Here is a 19,903-nt window from a genome sequence, read left to right as displayed (position 1 = left end):
CCATGCCAGAAACTGGTGTAACTATGCAGGGAACCATGCCAGAAACTGGTGTAACTATGCAGGGAACCATGCCAGAAACTGGTGTCCACCTATGCAGGACATAGAGCAGCAGGTTATAACAGCCACAGGGAGCTCTACTAACTACTGATGTTCGTCATTAAGGGGGGGGGGGGGGGTAAATTTTAGGCAGTAGGAGACACTAAAGGTGAATTTTACAATGAATTTGGAGAAGTCACTTCTTATATTAGTTGTGTTACCTAAAAATTGCTCATTTGGTTTATTGCAAACAGCAGAAAAAGTTTGTACAGTTTGCGAATAAACCCATTGTGATTGTGAAGCTATTTGGCTTCCCATGGAAGGCCCTAATGTGCATTTTTGGCAGAGAGAGGCATCAACATGGTTTTAGATTGATGTGAATTCATGGCAATCTGCGTACATCGCTATGGAGTATGTCAGTGAAGTATGAACAACAGGAAGTAACCACAAGCAATCAGTTTGTTAACCATTTTGATATTTCAGAAGGTGGGCAGAAGTACCAACAAAAGTGGAATAAGCACTCACCTTAAGCTGATAGAAATCATCTGTGCCATCCTTCCGTGCCAAGCACTGCACAATGCTGGGCACAGGAGAGTTGCCCAATCGTGGACCTTAATATACATAAAATTAAAGTAAATAAAAGGGAATGGATAAAATAAAGCTGATTATATTCATAACTTATTGAAAAAAATCTCTACACAAGACCACCTTGATCTATAAGTGAATTTACTTATGTGATGGATTGTCTTTCATTTTCCATATGCTTCACGTATATGGTCTTCTCTTTACGCTTTAACGGTATATAAACAACAGTACTTGTTTTTTTTTTTCTTAACAATGTTTCTGTTAAGAATTCCTGAGGTTGGACAAAAAAAAAAAAACAGTAAGGGACATATTCGCTGCCTGTGAGTGTGCTGAAGGCACACACTGAAAGGCAAAATATTGATTGTAGAAGAACTAATGAGGCAATGAATTAAGAGTGGTATCTAAACATCCTCCAAGAGCAACATGGTGGTGAACAATGCTTTATCCAGCAAGATAGGGCACTTGTGACAAACACGGCAGAAGTGAGAGCTAAAAACCTTGGTGAACAAACTATTGACATGTTGGATCCATGACCTGGAAACTCCCTAGTTCTCAATCCCTTTGAGAACTTCTGGTCAATCCTCAATAAGCGGGTGGAGAAACAAAACCTCACCGATTAGACCAGAATGAGACGTCGGTCAGGACTTGGCCCAGAAGCCGATACCCAGCTGCCAGAGCGAATTTCACAAGACTTGTCAATATGGAGTCTATACATAAAATTGATGTATCTGTCAGCTTGTTAAAATGCATGAAAAGTTCATAATTGTAGTTCTGTAACCATAGAAACTTCTGACTAAAAGATTTAAAAACACTGAAGCAGAAAACTTTATGAAAGCCTGTCAGGGAGAAAAGTTTTACTCCTGACTATACATTATGTCTTTAGTATTTTGTAAAATGCTATACATTCAGAAAACCATTCATGAATCACACTGCTTGGATTACAAAATACATCCAAATACATGAAAGCTCTAAAGCCCAAAGTCATTGGTACTCACCCAGGATGAATGGCCCAGCCCTCTTGGCATTACTTCCAGAGATACTGCTGCAAAGTGCCTTGGATCGGGCAGAGGTCTCCCCAGAATCCCTTTCAGATGCCCTTCTCTTCATCCTCTATCTGCAGAAGAAAAGCGTGAAGAGATGGATGTCTGGGGTGAACGGCTGCTGGCTCACTTACTCATATGCATGCCTTTTTCCCTGCAGAGCTTCTCCACCTACTGACTTTACAGTCAGTTCCTGAGCAGACAAATCTCCATCTGCCTTCACAGACTGAGAAAAGAACAGGTCAGCCACTTCTACAAACATAAAATAGGTCAAATAGAATAACAGGGACATCGAAATCTGGCTAGCAATATTCTTCATGAATGAACTGCACAGGGCAACCAAGTCACAACCTCACTAGCCACTTCCCTGAAAATGGAAAGCATCCCTGTAGAAACCTATAATATACATACACACACACACTGCAGTGGGGGACTCGCCGCATTTCCCCATCATCTTCATGTAGATGCTGAATATCACTACAGACCATGCTGCAGAGTAGAAATGCTCGTCCCATCAGCGAAAATGATGACACCATTACATAACGCAGCAAATCATCAGGTTACCGAGAGGATGGAGCACAGGTCCCACAGGTTGCATCATAGGAGCAGTACACCAAATAGTGAGAAACTGACATTTCTACATTCTTACATGTCCCCAAAGGCTTTCTTCTATTCTGGGCAAGTGGAGACAGCAAGATTCTGTAACTCTAGACATGATTACAAAAGATGAAAAAGACAAATGACGGCATCCTGTTGTAAGGCCTCATGGCTTCAATGTATGGGCATTGTAATATTTGAGGTCCAGCCACAAGTCTAGGCCCAGCCTCGGGTTTCACAATGAACTAACGATGTCACAGGGATCTAAGATGGTGTTCGCTCCAGTCTGAAGGCACAGGATCAGGCCGGGGATGTTATTTACATGCTAAGATCTGCTTTTCTTATGCTACCTGAAAGAGGCCCGAGGCTGCTCATCAAGCTGGTAACAGAGAAAACAACATGTCATCATGGTAAAGGGATTCTGTCAGGATCAACCCTCCTGAGCATGCAGGTCAATAGAAAGTTGAAAAAAAATATATATTGATATGTGCGATCCGTTCTCCTATGCCAGAGAAACCCACATTTTTAGTTAATATGTAAATGAGCTGCTACAAGCTATGGGTGGGACATAGATTTCCTAAAGAATATACCCCCAGAGCTTATTTTCAATGAAAGGGGACATTACCAGTATGAGACATGTAGATAAGGAGAGTAGACAGTCGGCCATTATATGTTGCTAGATAAGAAAAGGATAGGTACAATAACAACAACAACAAAAAAAAACAATATACCGTAATCTTCAAGCTTTATTCCTATTGGTTATAACATTAAAATCCATATTCTAGTGGTTGAAAACATCTCTGACAAGTTTATGGCACTAGCTGCACCTTAGTCAGTCTCACACTGGTAATGACCCTGTTTACTCAAAATAAGCTAATCTCAGATCTCTGTCCCGCCCATAGATCTTAACAGCTAATTTACATATAAAAAAAAAAAAGACTTCTCTGGAATAAGACATCAGATTGCAGAAATAAAGGCATCATTCTATTTAACTTCCCATGACTTGCATGCCCGTAGAGACTGTTTAGGAGAGTTGATCCTACTGACAGACTCTGCATTAAATGCTTCACCCAGTCATTGTCCTCTCTTCTGTTGAAGTTGTACCCGCTGATATTTGTCACTAGGTGGCAGGATTGCTTGCTAATTACTGAGAGATTTCAGCTGGTGTCATGACTTTTCTGTGGATTTTGCGCCTCTCTTCTTCGTGTGTCCCACACTTTTTCCCTGGGTCATTTCTCTTTATTACACAAATTAATTTATGGACATCTGTGGTTTGATTTCATTCCCTGTGTGGATTGGATGGGTTGTTACCGACGTCTGGTGAGAATTTCATGCCAATAACACAGTTAGAAACATATATACGCAGAATATTGGTGGTGTTAAATGCTTACTACACCCACCTCTACAATGAAATTGCAACACCAGGAAGTAAAAGTCAGGGAATTATAAAAATCACAGGATTGATAAGACATGTTCATAATATGGAAACAATTTATTCAGTACTTAGTATGATCATCACAAACCAAACTCCCCGCACGTACACACCATGGCATACCATAAATGAGATTACTTATGGCGGTCTGAGGAATGTGCGGCCATGCTAAATGTACTTTGGCATGCAAGTCATCAAAATCAGTTGCTAGCAGCTCACTTTGTAATTGAAAACCAATGACATCCCAGACGTGCTCATTTGGGAACCAGGCTGGAAACACTGCAGTCCATAGCAGAACATTGAGGCCGCATAGGCTGCTTACAAGTAATGTGAGGTCTGGTGTTGGAAGCACAAGCACCATGAAGCCTGGCGTTGTCGTGTTGAAAAATGGCTCCTGGGACATGGTCATGCTCCTTTGTGATGGCAATGCCCACGTGGTCTCCAGACCAATCCCTGCCTGTCTACAAATCCAACACAAAAGCAGGACTCATTGCTAAAGAGAAGAGACCTCCATTACAAGTCTCGCTTTTCACCATAGTCTTTGAAAGCGGTGGAGTGAGGTCAATAGAACACCTACTGCTGGACGCCTGGCTCACAGCCCAATCACCATCTGTTTGTGTAGACACTCTTACACATTAGGCTTAGTATGAGATATTTCACTTGTAGCACAGAATCACCTTACGTCATTCTTCAAATCTGATAAGACCACATGGCCAATGCCATGACAAGGGCTTCACGCGATAAGTCATAACGGTCCTACTCCCAGGATTATGGTGCAGGGTGGCATAATGTATGGTAGCCATACCACTCTAGTTCTTATTCTAGGCACACTAATAGTTCGAGCTTACTTTGATTTTGGTGGTAGAACCAGTGGTATGGCTATTTCTACAAAGTGTCTAAGGAGCCGTTTCTCAGAAATGAGAACTTTGTATTTTGCTTGTGCTTCTGTGAGCAGCTTGCATGGTCTAAACATGCTACCATGATATGCAGCATTCCTGGACATCATTGTTTCACAATTGCACATGGGCATACTAATCATCAAGATCCACTGCTGTCCACTCCCAAGTGCAAAAATATTCCTCACACATTCATTAATAACATGTCAAGGTAAGCAAGTGTGTATTTCTGCGCATTGCGCTCAAACTTGATGTTGAACAAATCAAGACGATTTGAGAATGTTGTTTCCATTTTTTCAAACACTCATATATAATTACATGTCTATATGTACATATAATATTGCAGTGTGTGCACACACATAAAGGGGTAAATCTAGCGTATTTAGAAATCTGGTCCTTCAGATAGTTGTGCTTGATTTTCTAGCCACATACACCGAAGATCCACTACCTAAACGCACAGTGAAAATCCTGGACTCTTGGAAAACGAGACACGGCATCAATCTCTACTTCATGTAGAAGTGTATGGATGAGCATATAAGCGATTGGTGTAGGGACAGCATGCAGTCTTCACTTTACAGAGAGCAATCCAAAAACTGGGCAGTACCAATGTGCATTTTGTTTTGTTTGAACACCTGCTACTGTGTAAACACATACTGCCTATTCTACTTTTCATAGTAGATGCATCTCCTACCCCAAGAATGGGGTTTAATTTGCTAATCGTTCATGTCCCAATTGCTGGGATCTCAAGGATCCCGAGTTTTTCTGACGGTGCTAGAAGGGATCTCACCGAGGTCACGGCAGTTCAGCTCGGCTTACAATGCAGCCTCAGTGGCCAGAGGTAACCACGATGATGTCACCGCCGGTCACCGATACGGCGCTCGCAGCAGTTCAGTCACCAGTGGTTCTCAACCTGGACAGTCGCATCTTGGCACTCTCCAGCTGGAAAACTATTTATCCCCCAGACATGGATTACGGCATGGGACAGAACGATGGAGAGGTGAAGGTATTGGTTTTTTTTATTCTGATTTTATTACAGGAGACGAGGGATTCAGTGGAATTAGGCGTTAGGTGAATATAATTTTATTTGTTGTTTTTAAGTAAAAATGGAAAAGTGTGTTTTGTTTTATTTCAAACAACCAGAATAAAGTATTTCATGTCTTTACTAATCCTATATTTATGTGGTAAATAATGGATAGGTGTCTTATAGACGCCTCTCCATTACTAAGCCATGGGCTTGATGTCACCTGACAATACAAAGGTGACATCAACCCCATAAATATGAATCCCACTTGCTGTTACAGGGCAAGTGGGAAGGGTCAGACAAAGTGCCAGAATTGGCGCATCTAATAGATGTGCCTTTTCTGGGCAGCTGTGGGATGCTATTTTTAGGCTGGGGGGAGCAATATCCATGGCCCCTTACCAGCCTGAGAATACCAGCCCCCACCTGTCTGATTTAGCAAGACTGGTTGTAAAAAATGAGGGAGACCCCATGCCGCTTTTTTAAATTATGTATTTAAATAATTAAAAAATACGGTGTGGGGACCCCTCTATTCTTGATAACCAGATTTGCTGAAGCTGACAGCCGAGGGTTGCAGCCCCCAGCTGTGAGTTTTGCCTTGTTGGTTATCAAAACTACCGGGGAACCCACGCAGGTTTTTTGTTTTTTTTTATAATTAATTTACAGCACAGGAGCAGCTGATGAATAATCCCATCCGCCGCTCCTGCTCTTGCTGTTATTAGCGGCAGCAGGTGTCGGCTGATGGGAGTTGTAGTCCCATCCGCTGACACCAGTGACAGGAGCTGTGATCGGAGGTATTAAGTTTACCTCCTGTCACTGGTGTCAGCGCTCAAGTTGTCTTTTGACAGCGTAGGACCTGCGTCTCTATCCAGTTGGAAATGATTTCACCGCCGATCAGAAGCCGTGTTTGCATGATAGCGTGGCAAACACTGGATGTTCTGGACCCCCATTCAATTGAATGGGGTTCGGGTACTGTTCTGGTACCCGAACTTTTTGTAACTGTTAGGCTGAACCCGGGGGGGGGGGGGGGGCTGGCTTGCGTAAGGAGCAAAAAACAATAAAAAAAGAAAATCCTGATCTATGACCCATTGGCCGAAGTTTTAAAATGCACAGAGTGGCAAGTAAAATAAAAAAACACAATAAGTAATATAGATACAATTCTATGGGGGGGGGGGGGTTTATGTTAAGTCAAGGTGAATCTTATCAGAGAATCCCATTAATCAAAAAAACAAACAAAAAAAAAAACGATACAGGGTAATTTCAAAAGGACTACACCGCACTAAAGCTGGCTCAGATTTTCCCATTACTCAACCGCCTGCCCACAATACTTTCCTAATCTATGTTGCACACTAAAGATCTAAAAGTACGTGTCTGGTTAAAAAGACTTTAAATAATCAGAGACCTATGGACAGACATAAGATATAAGAGAGACATTAACACAGACTGTGATAGATATATAGATATATATATATATATATATATATATATATATATATATATATATTCGTCTAAGGTCCACTTTCGTCTGTATGTCTGTATTTGACTGTCACAGAAATCCCGTGTCGCTGATTGGTCACGGCCGGCTGGGCGCGACCAATCAGCGACAGGCACAGTCCGGCTGCCAATTGGCCCCTCCCTACTCCCCTCCAGTCAGCGCCCACATAGCGTTTTAGCAGTCCGTTAAACAGACTGCGTTACACTGTGGCATAATGCGGTGTAACCCAGTCCGTTAACGCTGCCATTAACCCTGTAAGGCTACTTTCACACTAGCGTCAGTACGGGCCCGTCGCAGTGCGTCGGGCCGACGTACAGGCGCATGCTGTGAAATAAAAGCACAACGGGGGCAGCGGATGCAGTTTTTCAACGCATCCGCTGTCCCATTGTAATGTCCGGGAAGGAGGGGGCGGAGTTCCGGCCGCGCATGCGCAGTCGGAAATGGCGGACACGACGCACAAAAAAACGTTACATGTACCGGTTTTTTGTGCCGACGGTCCGCCAAAACACGACGCATCTGTGAGCGATGCTTCCCTATGCCGCCGGAACGCAGCATGTTTGATTGCAGTGCTCCGGGATTAATGTGCCAGGAGCGGTCCATGTGCCAGGAGCGGTCCTGCACTGTATGTACATGCTCAGTAGTGAGGCAGTGCTGGTGCTGCACCTTATGTACATGCTCAGTAGTGAGGCAGGGCTGGTGCTGCACTGTATGTACATGCTCAGTAGTGAGGCAGTGCTGGTGCTGCACTGTATGTACATGCTCAGTAGTGAGGCAGGACTGGTGCTGCTCTTTATGTACATGCTCAGTAGTGAGGCAGTGCTGGTGCTGCACCTTATGTACATGCTCAGTAGTGAGGCAGGGCTGGTGCTGCACTGTATGTACATACTCAGTAGTGAGGCAGGGCTGGTGCTGCACTGTATGTACATGCTCAGTAGTGAGGCAGTGCTGGTGCTGCACTGTATGTACATGCTCAGTAGTGAGGCAGTGCTGGTGCTGCACTGTATGTACATGCTCAGTAGTGAGGCAGTGCTGGTGCTGCACTGTATGTACATGCTCAGTAGTGAGGCAGTGCTGGTGCTGCTCTTTATGTACATGCTCAGTAGTGAGGCAGGGCTGGTGCTGCACTGTATGTACATACTCAGTAGTGAGGCAGGGCTGGTGCTGCACTGTATGTACATGCTCAGTAGTGAGGCAGTGCTGGTGCTGCACTGTATGTACATGCTCAGTAGTGAGGCAGTGCTGGTGCTGCACTGTATGTACATGCTCAGTAGTGAGGCAGTGCTGGTGCTGCTCTTTATGTACATGCTCAGTAGTGAGGCAAGGCTGGTGCTGCACTGTATGTACATACTCAGTAGTGAGGCAGGGCTGGTGCTGCACCTTATGTACAGGCTCAGTAGTGAGGCAGGGCTGGTGCTGCACTGTATGTACATGCTCAGTAGTGAGGCAGGGCTGGTGCTGCCCTGTATGTACATGCTCAGTAGTGAGGCAGGGCTAGTGCTGCACCTTATGTACATGCTCAGTAGTGAGGCAGGCCTGGTGCTGCACCTTATGTACAGGCTCAGTAGTGAGGCAGGGCTGGTGCTGCACTGTATGTACATGCTCAGTAGTGAGGCAGGGCTGGTGCTGCACTGTATGTACATGCTCAGTAGTGAGGCAGGGCTAGTGCTGCACCTTATGTACATGCTCAGTAGTGAGGCAGGCCTGGTGCTGCACCTTATGTACATGCTCAGTAGTGAGGCAGAGCTGGTGCTGCACTGTATGTACATGCTCAGTAGTGAGGCAGGGCTGGTGCTGCACCTTATGTACATGCTCAGTAGTGAGGCAGGCCTGGTGCTGCACCTTATGTACATGCTCAGTAGTGAGGCAGGGCTGGTGCTGCACTGTATGTACATGCTCAGTAGTGAGGCAGTGCTGGTGCTGCACTTAATATACATGCTCAGTAGTGAGGCAGGGCTGGTGCTGCACCTTATGTACATGCTCAGTAGTGAGGCAGGGCTGGTGCTGCACTGTATGTACATGCTCAGTAGTGAGGCAGTGCTGGTGCTGCACTTTATATACATGCTCAGTAGTGAGGCAGGGCTGGTGCTGCACCTTATGTACATGCTCAGTAGTGAGGCAGGGCTGGTGCTGCACTTTATGTACAGTTGTGTGCCCAAAAGTATTGACACCCCTGCAATTCTGTCAGATAATACTCAGTTTCTTCCTGAAAATGATTGCAATCACAAATTCTTTGGTATTATTATCTTCATTTAATTTGTCTTAAATGAAAAAACACAAAAGAGAATGAAGCAAAAAGCAAAACATTGATCATTTAACACAAAACTCCAAAAATGGGCCAGACAAAAGTAGTGGCACCCTCAGCCTAATACTTGGTTGCACAAACTTTAGCCAAAATAACTGCGACCAACCGCTTCCGGAAACCATCAATGAGTTTCTTACAATGCTCTGCTGGAATTTTAGACCATTCTTCTTTGGCAAACTGCTCCAGGTCCCTGATATTTGAAGGGTGCCTTCTCCAAACTGCCATTTTTAGATCTCTCCACAGGTGTTCTATGGGATTCAGGTCTGGACTCATTGCTGGCCACCTTAGAAGTCTCCAGAGCTTTCTCTTAAACCATTTTCTAGTGCTTTTTGAAGTGTGTTTTGGGTCATTGTCCTGCTGGAAGACCCTTGACCTCTGAGGGAGACCCAGCTTTCTCACACTGGGCCCTACATTATGCTGTAAAATTTGTTGGTAGTCTTCAGACCTCATAATGCCATGCACACGGTCAAGCAGTCCAGTGCCAGAGGCAGCAAAGCAACCCCAAAACATCAGGGAACCTCCGCCATGTTTGACTGTAGGGACAGTGTTCTTTTCTTTGAATGCCTCTTTTTTTCTCCTGTAAACTCTATGTTGATGCCTTTGCCCAAAAAGCTCTACTTTTGTCTCATCTGACCAGAGAACAATCTTCCAAAACATTTTAGGCTTTTTCAGGAAAGTTTTGGCAAACTCCAGCCTGGCTTTTTTATGTCTCGGGGTAAGAAGTGGGGTCTTCCTGGGTCTTTTACCATACAGTCCCTTTTCATTCAGACGACGACGGATAGTACGGGTTGACACTGCTGTACCCTCGGACTGCAGGGCAGCTTGAACTTGTTTGGATGTTAGTCGAGGTTCTTTATCCAACATCCGCACAATCTTGCGTTGAAATCTCTTGTCAATTTTTCTTTTCCGTCCACATCTAGGGAGGTTAGCCACAATGCCATGGGCTTTAAACTTAATAATAATAACAAAGAATAATAATAACAAAGATAATAATAACAAAGAATTTGTGTTTGCAATCATTTTCAGGAAGAAACTGAGTATTATCTGACAGAATTGCAGGGGTGTCAATACTTTTGGCCACAACTGTACATGCTCAGTAGTGAGGCTGGGCTGGTGCTGCACCTTATGTACCGTACATGCTCAGTAGTGAGGCAGGGCTGTGGGGTCGAAGGTTTGTCTTACTGACCCCACAGCCCAGGTACAAACATTAGTAGAACATAATCCCCTAGGTTCACAGGGTGCGGACAACATGCAGAATGCTTGCTGGAAAAAAAATATAAAAAATGCAATTGCAAAAGTCACTTCACATTTTAAAGATGTGGTAATTGGACACATGCTTTTTTTTTTTTTGCAAATTAAAGGCAACATGTCAAATCCAGAAACGTTATTTACCCGCAGATAGAAGCTACAGGTAAATTGCTTTTAAATCCTGTATAGCCAGTACAATGAGAAAATGCTATTTACCAGCACACAGTCAAATCTGCAGGTACATGGCATTACTGAAAGCACGGCTGCCGGGAGGAAACGCACTTATATCCTTGATTCATTTGGTGTGCATTGCACGATTTCAGTCATAGCTCACTATAGAAAAAAAATATCTACCGGTAATTAAAAAAACAAGAAAAATGGGCTGTATTTACCTACACAGGTCAAAATACTAATGCACCACAGGATGCAGCAGCTCCTTTGATCTAGGGGGAAGCAACCCCTCACGCACCTACCAATCTGTGGAGGGGGCGGTTGCCTAGTGTTAGAAACGCTCACAGGTAAGGCTTGCACAGGCTGCCAGCCACACATAGCCTAGCAATGACATTAGATTAGGTGGGCTGCCCAGGACTATGTAAGTGCCGCCCACAGGGATAGGCATTGCATGGCTGCAGGAAGAAGAAAACTTCATTATGTCAATGTAGCTGCGGCTCAAGTAAGCCAAGTACACAGGATTTGCATGTTGGTTTCCTGCAGAATTACACTATATCGGCAGGTAAAACGCATTTTTGGTTCCTGAACGTTCCGTTTAATTTTCACTAAATAAAAAAATTATAGTAAATAACCACATCTTTGAAAAAAAAAAAAAAAAAAATTGTACATTTTTAAAGAAACACTCCCACTAATTTTTATTCAGTTACTGTGTACACGCAAGTAAGGTAGTGAGCACATTAACATACTCCCCCAAAATGGCTTCCTCCAGTGTCGCCCAGCGCTGCTCTTATCTGTCAAAAATGAAAAGTCTGCAGTCACTGTGTGTGTGACTGCAGACTTGTGAATCCTCCCAGCGCACACAGGGTCTGGCGAGTGTGGAGGTCGCACCCAATGTATGGGAGTACGCATATTGCATGCATGACGGCCATTCCCGGCGACTCCTTCACAGAGCCTGCGCTGGGAGGATTCACAAGTCTGCAGTCACCTGAAGTGACTGCACAACCACTTTAAGTACAGCTTTATGAACAGAGTTATGATTTCCAAAGACAGATCAGCGATATTACAAATGTCTGACTGATTAGCTATATGAATGGGCATTTTATATATTATTTGGAAAAACAGTGTCGAGTTAAATGCAGTCGGAAGCAGCAGAGGTGTGTGTGGCAGCATCTCCCTCCCCAGTCAGGTTGTGCCTGCAGCCACAGCGATGGTGTTCTGCTGAAAGGACAGGTGACCACTTAGGCCACTTTCACACTTGCGTCGGTACGGGTCCATCGCTAAGCGTTGGCGCGACGTACCGACGCACGTTGTGAAAATTTGGCACAACGTGGGCAGTGGATACAGTTTTTCAACGCATCCGCTGCCCATTGTAAAGTCCCGGGGAGGAGGGGGCGGAGTTCCGGCAGCGCATGCGCGGTAGGAAATGGCGGACCCGATATACGAAAAAACGTTCCCTTGAATGTTTTTTCGTGCAGACGGTCCGCCAAGACACGACGCATCCAGTGCACAACGGATGAAATGGATGACCATCTGTCACAATCCGTCGCTAATACAAGTCTATGGGAAAATGCAACGTCGAAATCCGTCGAGTTTTGAGAATGCAGGATCCTGCAAATTTTTCTGCAGGATCCTGTATTTTCCCATAGACTTGTATTAGTGACGGATCGTGATGGATGGCCATCTGTTTCATCCGTCGTGCACTGGATCCGTCGGAAAATAGCGGTCCGTCGTGCGTAGAAAACGATCAGAGGAACATTTTTTCTGCACGTCGGAAAATTGCTCAGCGACGGGTCCTGCGCTGTCCGTCGTTGGCTATAATGGAAGCCTATGGACGCAGGATCCGTCGCTGACCGTCACACACTGGAATCCAGCAACGGATCCTGTTTTTTCACTCTGAGCATGCCTGAAAAGTATTTTCAAGTCAGGGAAAAAAAGTCTCTCCCTCTCCAGAATTTTATGCATTGAATTTCAAATCCTACCACATCCGATGCATCAGTCACATTACATCTGTTTCCCAATCTTTTCCCGACATCCGTCAATGTGTCGCACCGACGCATCATGGCGGCAGTCTCAAGACGGAAGTGTGAAGGAAGCCTTAAGCCATCACTCATTTGCAACAGATCCACACTGAGAACAGATTGGGTTTCCTCGCTTTCGTGCTTTACTCCCGCACTGCAGCTGTGTGCAGATTATTTCCGTGCACGGTATGTCCACGTGAGCAGCCAGACAGCTTTGAGTTCACTTTTCAATCAGGTACTAAACCTCTACAGATTGGTTTTTGCAGCCCCATGACTGATTTTTTATTTTTTTAAACAAACAAATAGCTATAGTATATAAATACCCAAGATGTGTAAGTGCAGATAAAACTACTACCAATGCAAGCAGATTACCACATATCGTAATACACTGGCAGCTTGATAAAACATTTCTCATTTTGCAGGTTGAAGAGAAAAATAAAAAGACAAACGGATCATGAGCCAGGCCTACTACTCCCACGGGCTCTGGAGTAAAACCGAAACTAAGAGCACGATATTTATGGCACCCATGAGTAAACATAGGAAGCTGGACTGTCACCACAAGCCAAGTCAGCAACTAATAAATACATGTGTCATGGATTTCCATGAGAATAAACTGTGTACAGATCAACTCATCACATACTCGGATTGGTTACACTGCAATGCCCCCAGACACTAATCTTACCCTACAGAAACAGGGTACTGCCCAGCCGTAAGGATGCATGTGCCTCCCCCCAGACGGCCACCATTGCCATCACAGATCCTCACTACACAATATAGTGAAGCTGTTCACAACTAGTAACAATGGCTCAGTCATCAGATATATATGGGTCTAGGGTCACCCACATACAGTGCTCTCTGCGGAGAATCACATAAGGGATTCTAGCAGAAACCCCTAAAACCCCAACCCTGCCAAACTGTCCAGGGGGTCTCCATCAATCTGATAACAGTGAATAGCTACATCGGAGCATAACACTGTAATCCCCATGTAGGGCTGAGCAGACCGCACCGTAGGTTTGTGGCCCTAGTCTAAAAGGTGAAGTAATTATAAGGCCATGCATACACATAAGGAAACTGTTGGTCACGCATGTACTCCGCAAGGTTTCTGAGACCCCACAGTCATAGTGAGGACTCGTTCTCAAACGTATTTTAGGTCCATGCGCTGTCCACGAAAAAAAAACCGGACTTGGACCAATGTTAATCAAAGAGGCAGTGCAGATGAGAGAATTATTACACTGACTGAATCTGCGTATCTTTAATATCAAAAGAAATGCGCCCAGATTTATGGGTGTACGCAGGAGAAAAAGAAAATTGGATGCCATACAAAACCACAGTGTAGCATCAATTTTTTACAGATACATTGTAATTATGTAACAACACTGTAACTGGTCCTAGAAACGGTTAAAAAAAAAAACTCCACTTTTCTGGAAGAAACTACGATATTTTATATGCTCGTGTGACATGGGAACAGTAGTGACTTCAGAATGCAAAGAGGTGAAACCTGCTCCAAATCTACATGGAAAACGGTTACTCAGATTTCAGGTGTCTATAGTACAGCCCTTCTCATGACTTCTATTCCTTGCCAGTGGCTTCCCAAGCGCGAGCCTAATATGCAAACATGCCCTTGCCACTATATACCGTAGCAGCTCACTGCAGCCTCCATACACCAGCGCATGTATGCCAGGAATGGACATCACAACTGTGCAATTACACACTAATAGAACATCACTGAGGATGACTGAAGCAGACATATCAGATCTGGCAAGGTCTGTGTAATGAAGATCTGGAGCCCTCGCTTCTTTGCCAAGATACCGACTCATGTAGTTTGTGAAGCCCTTCTGCATTTCCTCTGCTACCTTGGCCGGTGTTCCCTGTAGGAGACAGGATTAAGGCGCCATCACTGGCAGATCATTTCACTGCTCCTAGCCACATGCACCGACAGCTGAAATGAAAGGCCATGGCGGCATGAAGTTGCCCGTGACAGCTCTCACTGCTGCCCATCAAGCTACCCTGAACCCATATAAGCCATTATTATTATCACGAGTCTCCACAAAAGCTTCACTAACAACTAGAGGAGCAGGAATGGTTTACTCAAAGTTAACCCTGTTAATCCCAACGACTATCATTCGACTTTTTCAAGCTCTCAAACATATAAGAACATCCTTCAGATGAAAAAAAAAAAAATAAAGCTTAACAAACAGTATAAAGCCAAATGCAGAAGATGACTATATGGAGGAAACAGCACTGTACAAGGACACAAGAACCGCACTGTCTCTGGTGAACAGCTGGGCATCTAGAGAGCAACCTACTGCAGCAATTCCATCCCCCCTAAAGCACCTAGCATGGAGGCAGGGTGCACACATTGCATGGACCAGAAGAGCGCAAACAGGGGCTTCACAATCACAATCCTAGATGGATCTCCTTATTGAAGGCTCTGCACTATATGAGTACATTGGGCTTTAACACTTATAGATAATTACATGAACCTGACGTAGTGATCTGCTGATCCCTGCAGGTCCAGGTTCTCCAAAACTAGGCATCAGGAGGAAATGCAGCGAGCTGTAGTTAAAAGCTGTGATGATGGAGCAGGTCAAAGTCAAGAGATCTCGTCTATAATGTCCATTTGCAAATACAGGCAAAGAACTAATGAACAGAGGCGGTTTACACAGAAGACCTCCCTTTAATGAGGATGCTCATAGCCCACACTTACATTGTATAACAGCGCCACTTGTGGTTGCAGGGAGTAATGCCATTTGCATAACTGTGCGCGTGTATTTGGGATGTTGTTAGCCACACTATAATACCAATATCGTCATACTTTCCAATGAGGAGAAATAACTGATAAATAGGATTTCTGCAATTTTTCTATAAATAAAAAGCTTCTTATTTCTTATTAGTAGGGCATTCCGCAGCACACTGGCATCACAGACACTGCGGCCATATGACCCATGGTCTCCGCTCTCACTGCTCCAGCACACTGGCATCACAGACACTGTGGCCATATGACCCATGGTCTCCGCACTCACTGCTCCAGCACACTGGCACCACAGACACTGCGGCCATATGACCCATGGTCTCCGCTCTCACTGCTCCAGCACACTGGCATCACAGACACTGCGGCCATATGACCCATGGTCTCCGCACTCACTGCTCCAGCACACTGGCATCACAGACACTGCGGCCATATGACCCATGGTCTCCGCTCTCACTGCTCCAGCACACTGGCATCACAGACACTGCGGCCATATGACCCATGGTCTCCGCTCTCACTGCTCCAGCACACTGGCATCACAGACACTGTGGCCATATGACCCATGGTCTCCGCACTCACTGCTCCAGCACACTGGCACCACAGACACTGCGGCCATATGACCCATGGTCTCCGCTCTCACTGCTCCAGCACACTGGCATCACAGACACTGCGGCCATATGACCCATGGTCTCCGCACTCACTGCTCCAGCACACTGGCATCACAGACACTGCGGCCATATGACCCATGGTCTCTGCTCTCACTGCTCCAGCACACTGGCATCACAGACACTGCGGCCATATGACCCATGGTCTCCGCACTCACTGCTCCAGCACACTGGCACCACAGACACTGCGGCCATATGACCCATGGTCTCTGCTCTCACTGCTCCAGCACACTGGCACCACAGACACTGCGGCCATATGACCCATGGTCTCTGCACTCACTGCTCCAGCACACTGGCATCACAGACACTGCGGCCATATGGCCCATGGTCTCCGCACTCACTGCTCCAGCACACTGGCATCACAGACACTGCGGCCATATGACCCATGGTCTCTGCACTCACTGCTCCAGCACACTGGCATCACAGACACTGTGGCCATATGACCCATGGTCTCCGCACTCACTGCTCCAGCACACTGGCACCACAGACACTGCGGCCATATGACCCATGGTCTCCGCACTCACTGCTCCAGCACACTGGCATCACAGACACTGCGGCCATATGACCCATGGTCTCCGCACTCACTGCTCCAGCACACTGGCATCACAGACACTGCGGCCATATGGCCCATGGTCTCTGCACTCACTGCTCCAGTACACTGGCATCACAGACACTGCGGCCATATGACCCATGGTCTCCGCACTCACTGCTCCAGCACACTGGCACCACAGACACTGCGGCCATATGACCCATGGTCTCCGCACTCACTGCTCCAGCACTGCAGACACTGTGTGACTCACGCAGCCCCCAATGCTAGACAACTGCTCCGAAAATCAGCTAATGGCAGTGTAACATGAGGAGCAGCCCGAGCCCCCACAGCGGGACAGGCTCTTTGTTCTAGCCTGAGCAGGAGGACCCCTCTATTACCACCATCATATCCCACAGATATTAGCACAGTCCTCACTGGGTCTGGAGTGTGGGAGGAACATGAACTCCTTGCAGATGTTGTCCTTGGTGGGATCTGACCCAGGACCCCAGCGCTGCACAGCGGCCATTACTACAGTATAAGATTAGGGCAAACACCAACCAATGCAGAGGATCAATGATCAGCGGGTGGGGGGCAAAACCCTACAGGGGCCACGTCTGAGGGCCCCTGCTCTGCAGCGTCTGCCTGACCTGGCATACCCTAGTGATGTGCCACACTGATGGCTGCTGGCACAGAGGTGGCAGGTGCCCAGCAGACCCGCCATTGGCTTGGCATGCATGTGTATTTCAGAAGGGGAAAACAACATGGGGGACGGTTGTGGGAACAAAAGACTGGGCATGCCGAAATGCAACATGTCTGATCCCCGGCAGCAGGTGAGGAGCCCATTTGTGCAATCCCCCTGCTCCGGGCAGCGCACAGTACTGACTGCAGCCCTGGCTGCCTGGCGCTCCGCAGACGTGCACTGCTATGCACAAGGCTGGAGCGTAGGACACCCGGGGCACAGCGCTCCTCTGCCGCTGTTACCCCCGCCCAAACGTGGTGTGCACCGTTCTGCCCTCACCTGGTACACAGCACTCGGCCCACCTCACTCCGGACTCATGCCCAGTGATTCGCACAGAAAGCGACACACAGGCAGGCCTCCGCCGCCGACCATTAAGCCCGGCTTTCCATCGCTGCGCACTTGACAACGGAAATGACGCACACCTATCTCCAACCAATCACGTTGAGTGTGTGATCTTCCAGTCAGCTGGATAGCCAAGGGACAGTTTCTCCTATTGGTTACAAGCATTCCGTTTGTTGCCAATGTAAGACACACCTACACACTCTCCAGTGTGATGACGTCATCGTGTAGCGGCGTTGTAATGGAGGCGGCGGTGATTGGCTGCTGACAACTCATACTATTACTGCAGCTGTATAGAGCTGCAAAGAGGGGGCTGCATGAAGGGGAACTGTGTGGTGTGAGCTGCATGGAGGGAGTGCAAGGAAGGGGCTGTGTGGAGGCGGGCTGCATGGAGGGAGTTGTATGGTGGGAAGTTGTATGATGGGGGCTGCATGGAGGGGAGCTGTAGGGAGCTGAATGGTTTGGGCTGTATGGAGGGAGTTGTATGGTGGAGGCTGTATGAAGGGAGCTGCAAGGAAGGGGCTGTATGGTGGAGGCGGGCTGCATGGAGTGAAGCTGTATGGTGTGAGCTGCATGGAGGGAGTACAAGGAAGGGGCTGTATGAAGGCGAGCTGCATGGAGGGAAGTTGTATGGTGGGGCTGCATGGAGGGGAGCTGCAAAGAGGAGTGCTGTATGGTGGGGGCTGCATAGAGTGAAGCTGTATGGTGGGGGCTGTATAGAGGGGAACTGTATGGAGGGAGCTGCAATGAAGGGGCTGTATGGAGGGAAGCTGTATGGTGGAGGCTGCATGGAGGGAAGCTCTATGGCGGGGTTTCATGGAGGGAGCTGTATGATGGGGGCTGCATGGAGGGGAGCTTTATGGTGGGGGCTGCATGGAGGGAAGCTGTATAGTGGGGGGCTGCATGGAGGGGAGCTGTATGGTGAGGGCTGCATGGAGGGAAGCTGTATAGTGGGGGGCTGAATGGAGGGAAGTTGTATGGTGGGACTGCATGGAGAGGGCTGCCTGGAAGGGAGCTGTATGGTGGGGGCTGCATGGAGGGAAGCTGTATGGTGGGGGCTGCATGGAGGGAAGCTGTATAGCGGGGGTTTCATGGAGGGGGGCTGTATGGTGGGGGCTGTATGGTGGGGGCTGCATGGTGGGCGCTGCATGGTGGGGGCTGTATGGTGGGGGCTGTATAGAGGGGAGCTGCAAGGAAGGGGCTGTATGGTGGGGGTTTCATGGAGGGAGCTGTATGGAGGGGAGCAGCATGGAGGGGATCTGTGTAGTGGGGGCTGCATGGAGGGCAGCTGTATGGTGGGTAACTGTACGGTGGGGGCTGTATGGAGGGGGGCTGCATGGTGGGGAACTGTACGGTGGCGGCTGCATGGAGGGAAGCTGTATGGTGGGGCTTTCATGGAGGGAGCTGTATAGTGGAGGGCTGTATGGAGGGGAGCTGCATGGTGGGGGCTGCATTGAGGGGAGCTGTATGGAGGGAAGCTGCATGGAAGGAAGCTGAATGGAGGGAGTTGTATGGTGGTGGCTTCATGGAGGGAAGCTGTATGGTGGTGGTTGCATGGAGGGAGCTGTATGGTGGAGGTGTATGGAGGAAGCTGCACGGAGGGAGCTGTATGGTGGGGGCTGCATGGAGGGGAACTGCATATTCCTGAGGCCATTAGTTGCCATTATTATTATTCACTTTTGTACACAAAATAGGTTAAAGCAGGGACATAACTAAGTTCTGGGCAAGTGCCCCAGGGTCAGCTAGCAGGGAGACTGTCAGCAGACTGGCTATTTACCCAATGGGCACCTGGTCTTCTCATGCAACTAAGCACTGCGCACACACACATGCATCGTTCACCCGTGAACATGGCACTCACCAGGCCGAATTATAGGGAATATGTCAGTGGGATCAGCCCTCCTAAGCCATCTATATGGGCATGTAGGTCATAGGAAGCTGAATTACACAATATCGTGTTCCAGAGAAGTTCACATTTTTCTTATTTGTACATGAGCTGTTGAGATTATGTCCGGCCCTAACTTTGGTCAGGGTTTCATCAGTGTTT

General features: G+C 47.0%; 1 protein-coding gene across 1 annotated transcript in view; it reads right to left on the bottom strand.

Moving 5' to 3' along the window:
• Positions 1–17,982, bottom strand: part of STK40 (serine/threonine kinase 40) — a 55,388-nt gene extending 37,406 nt beyond the window's left edge. The window contains exons 1-3 of the mRNA XM_077295860.1: positions 17,800–17,982; positions 1,617–1,735; positions 562–647 (exon numbers count right to left, since the gene is read on the bottom strand). Coding sequence (XP_077151975.1) covers positions 562–647; positions 1,617–1,728 — 198 coding nt within the window. The 5' untranslated portion in view covers positions 1,729–1,735; positions 17,800–17,982. The remainder of the gene's footprint in view (positions 1–561; positions 648–1,616; positions 1,736–17,799) is intronic.
• Between the last annotated feature and the right edge of the window lie 1,921 nt (positions 17,983–19,903).

The sequence above is a fragment of the Ranitomeya variabilis genome, chromosome 3, assembly GCF_051348905.1.
Source record: "Ranitomeya variabilis isolate aRanVar5 chromosome 3, aRanVar5.hap1, whole genome shotgun sequence".
Taxonomy (NCBI): domain Eukaryota; kingdom Metazoa; phylum Chordata; class Amphibia; order Anura; family Dendrobatidae; genus Ranitomeya; species Ranitomeya variabilis.
The sequence above is the reverse complement of the archived record's forward strand: the minus strand, read 5'-3'. Positions and strand labels throughout refer to the sequence as shown.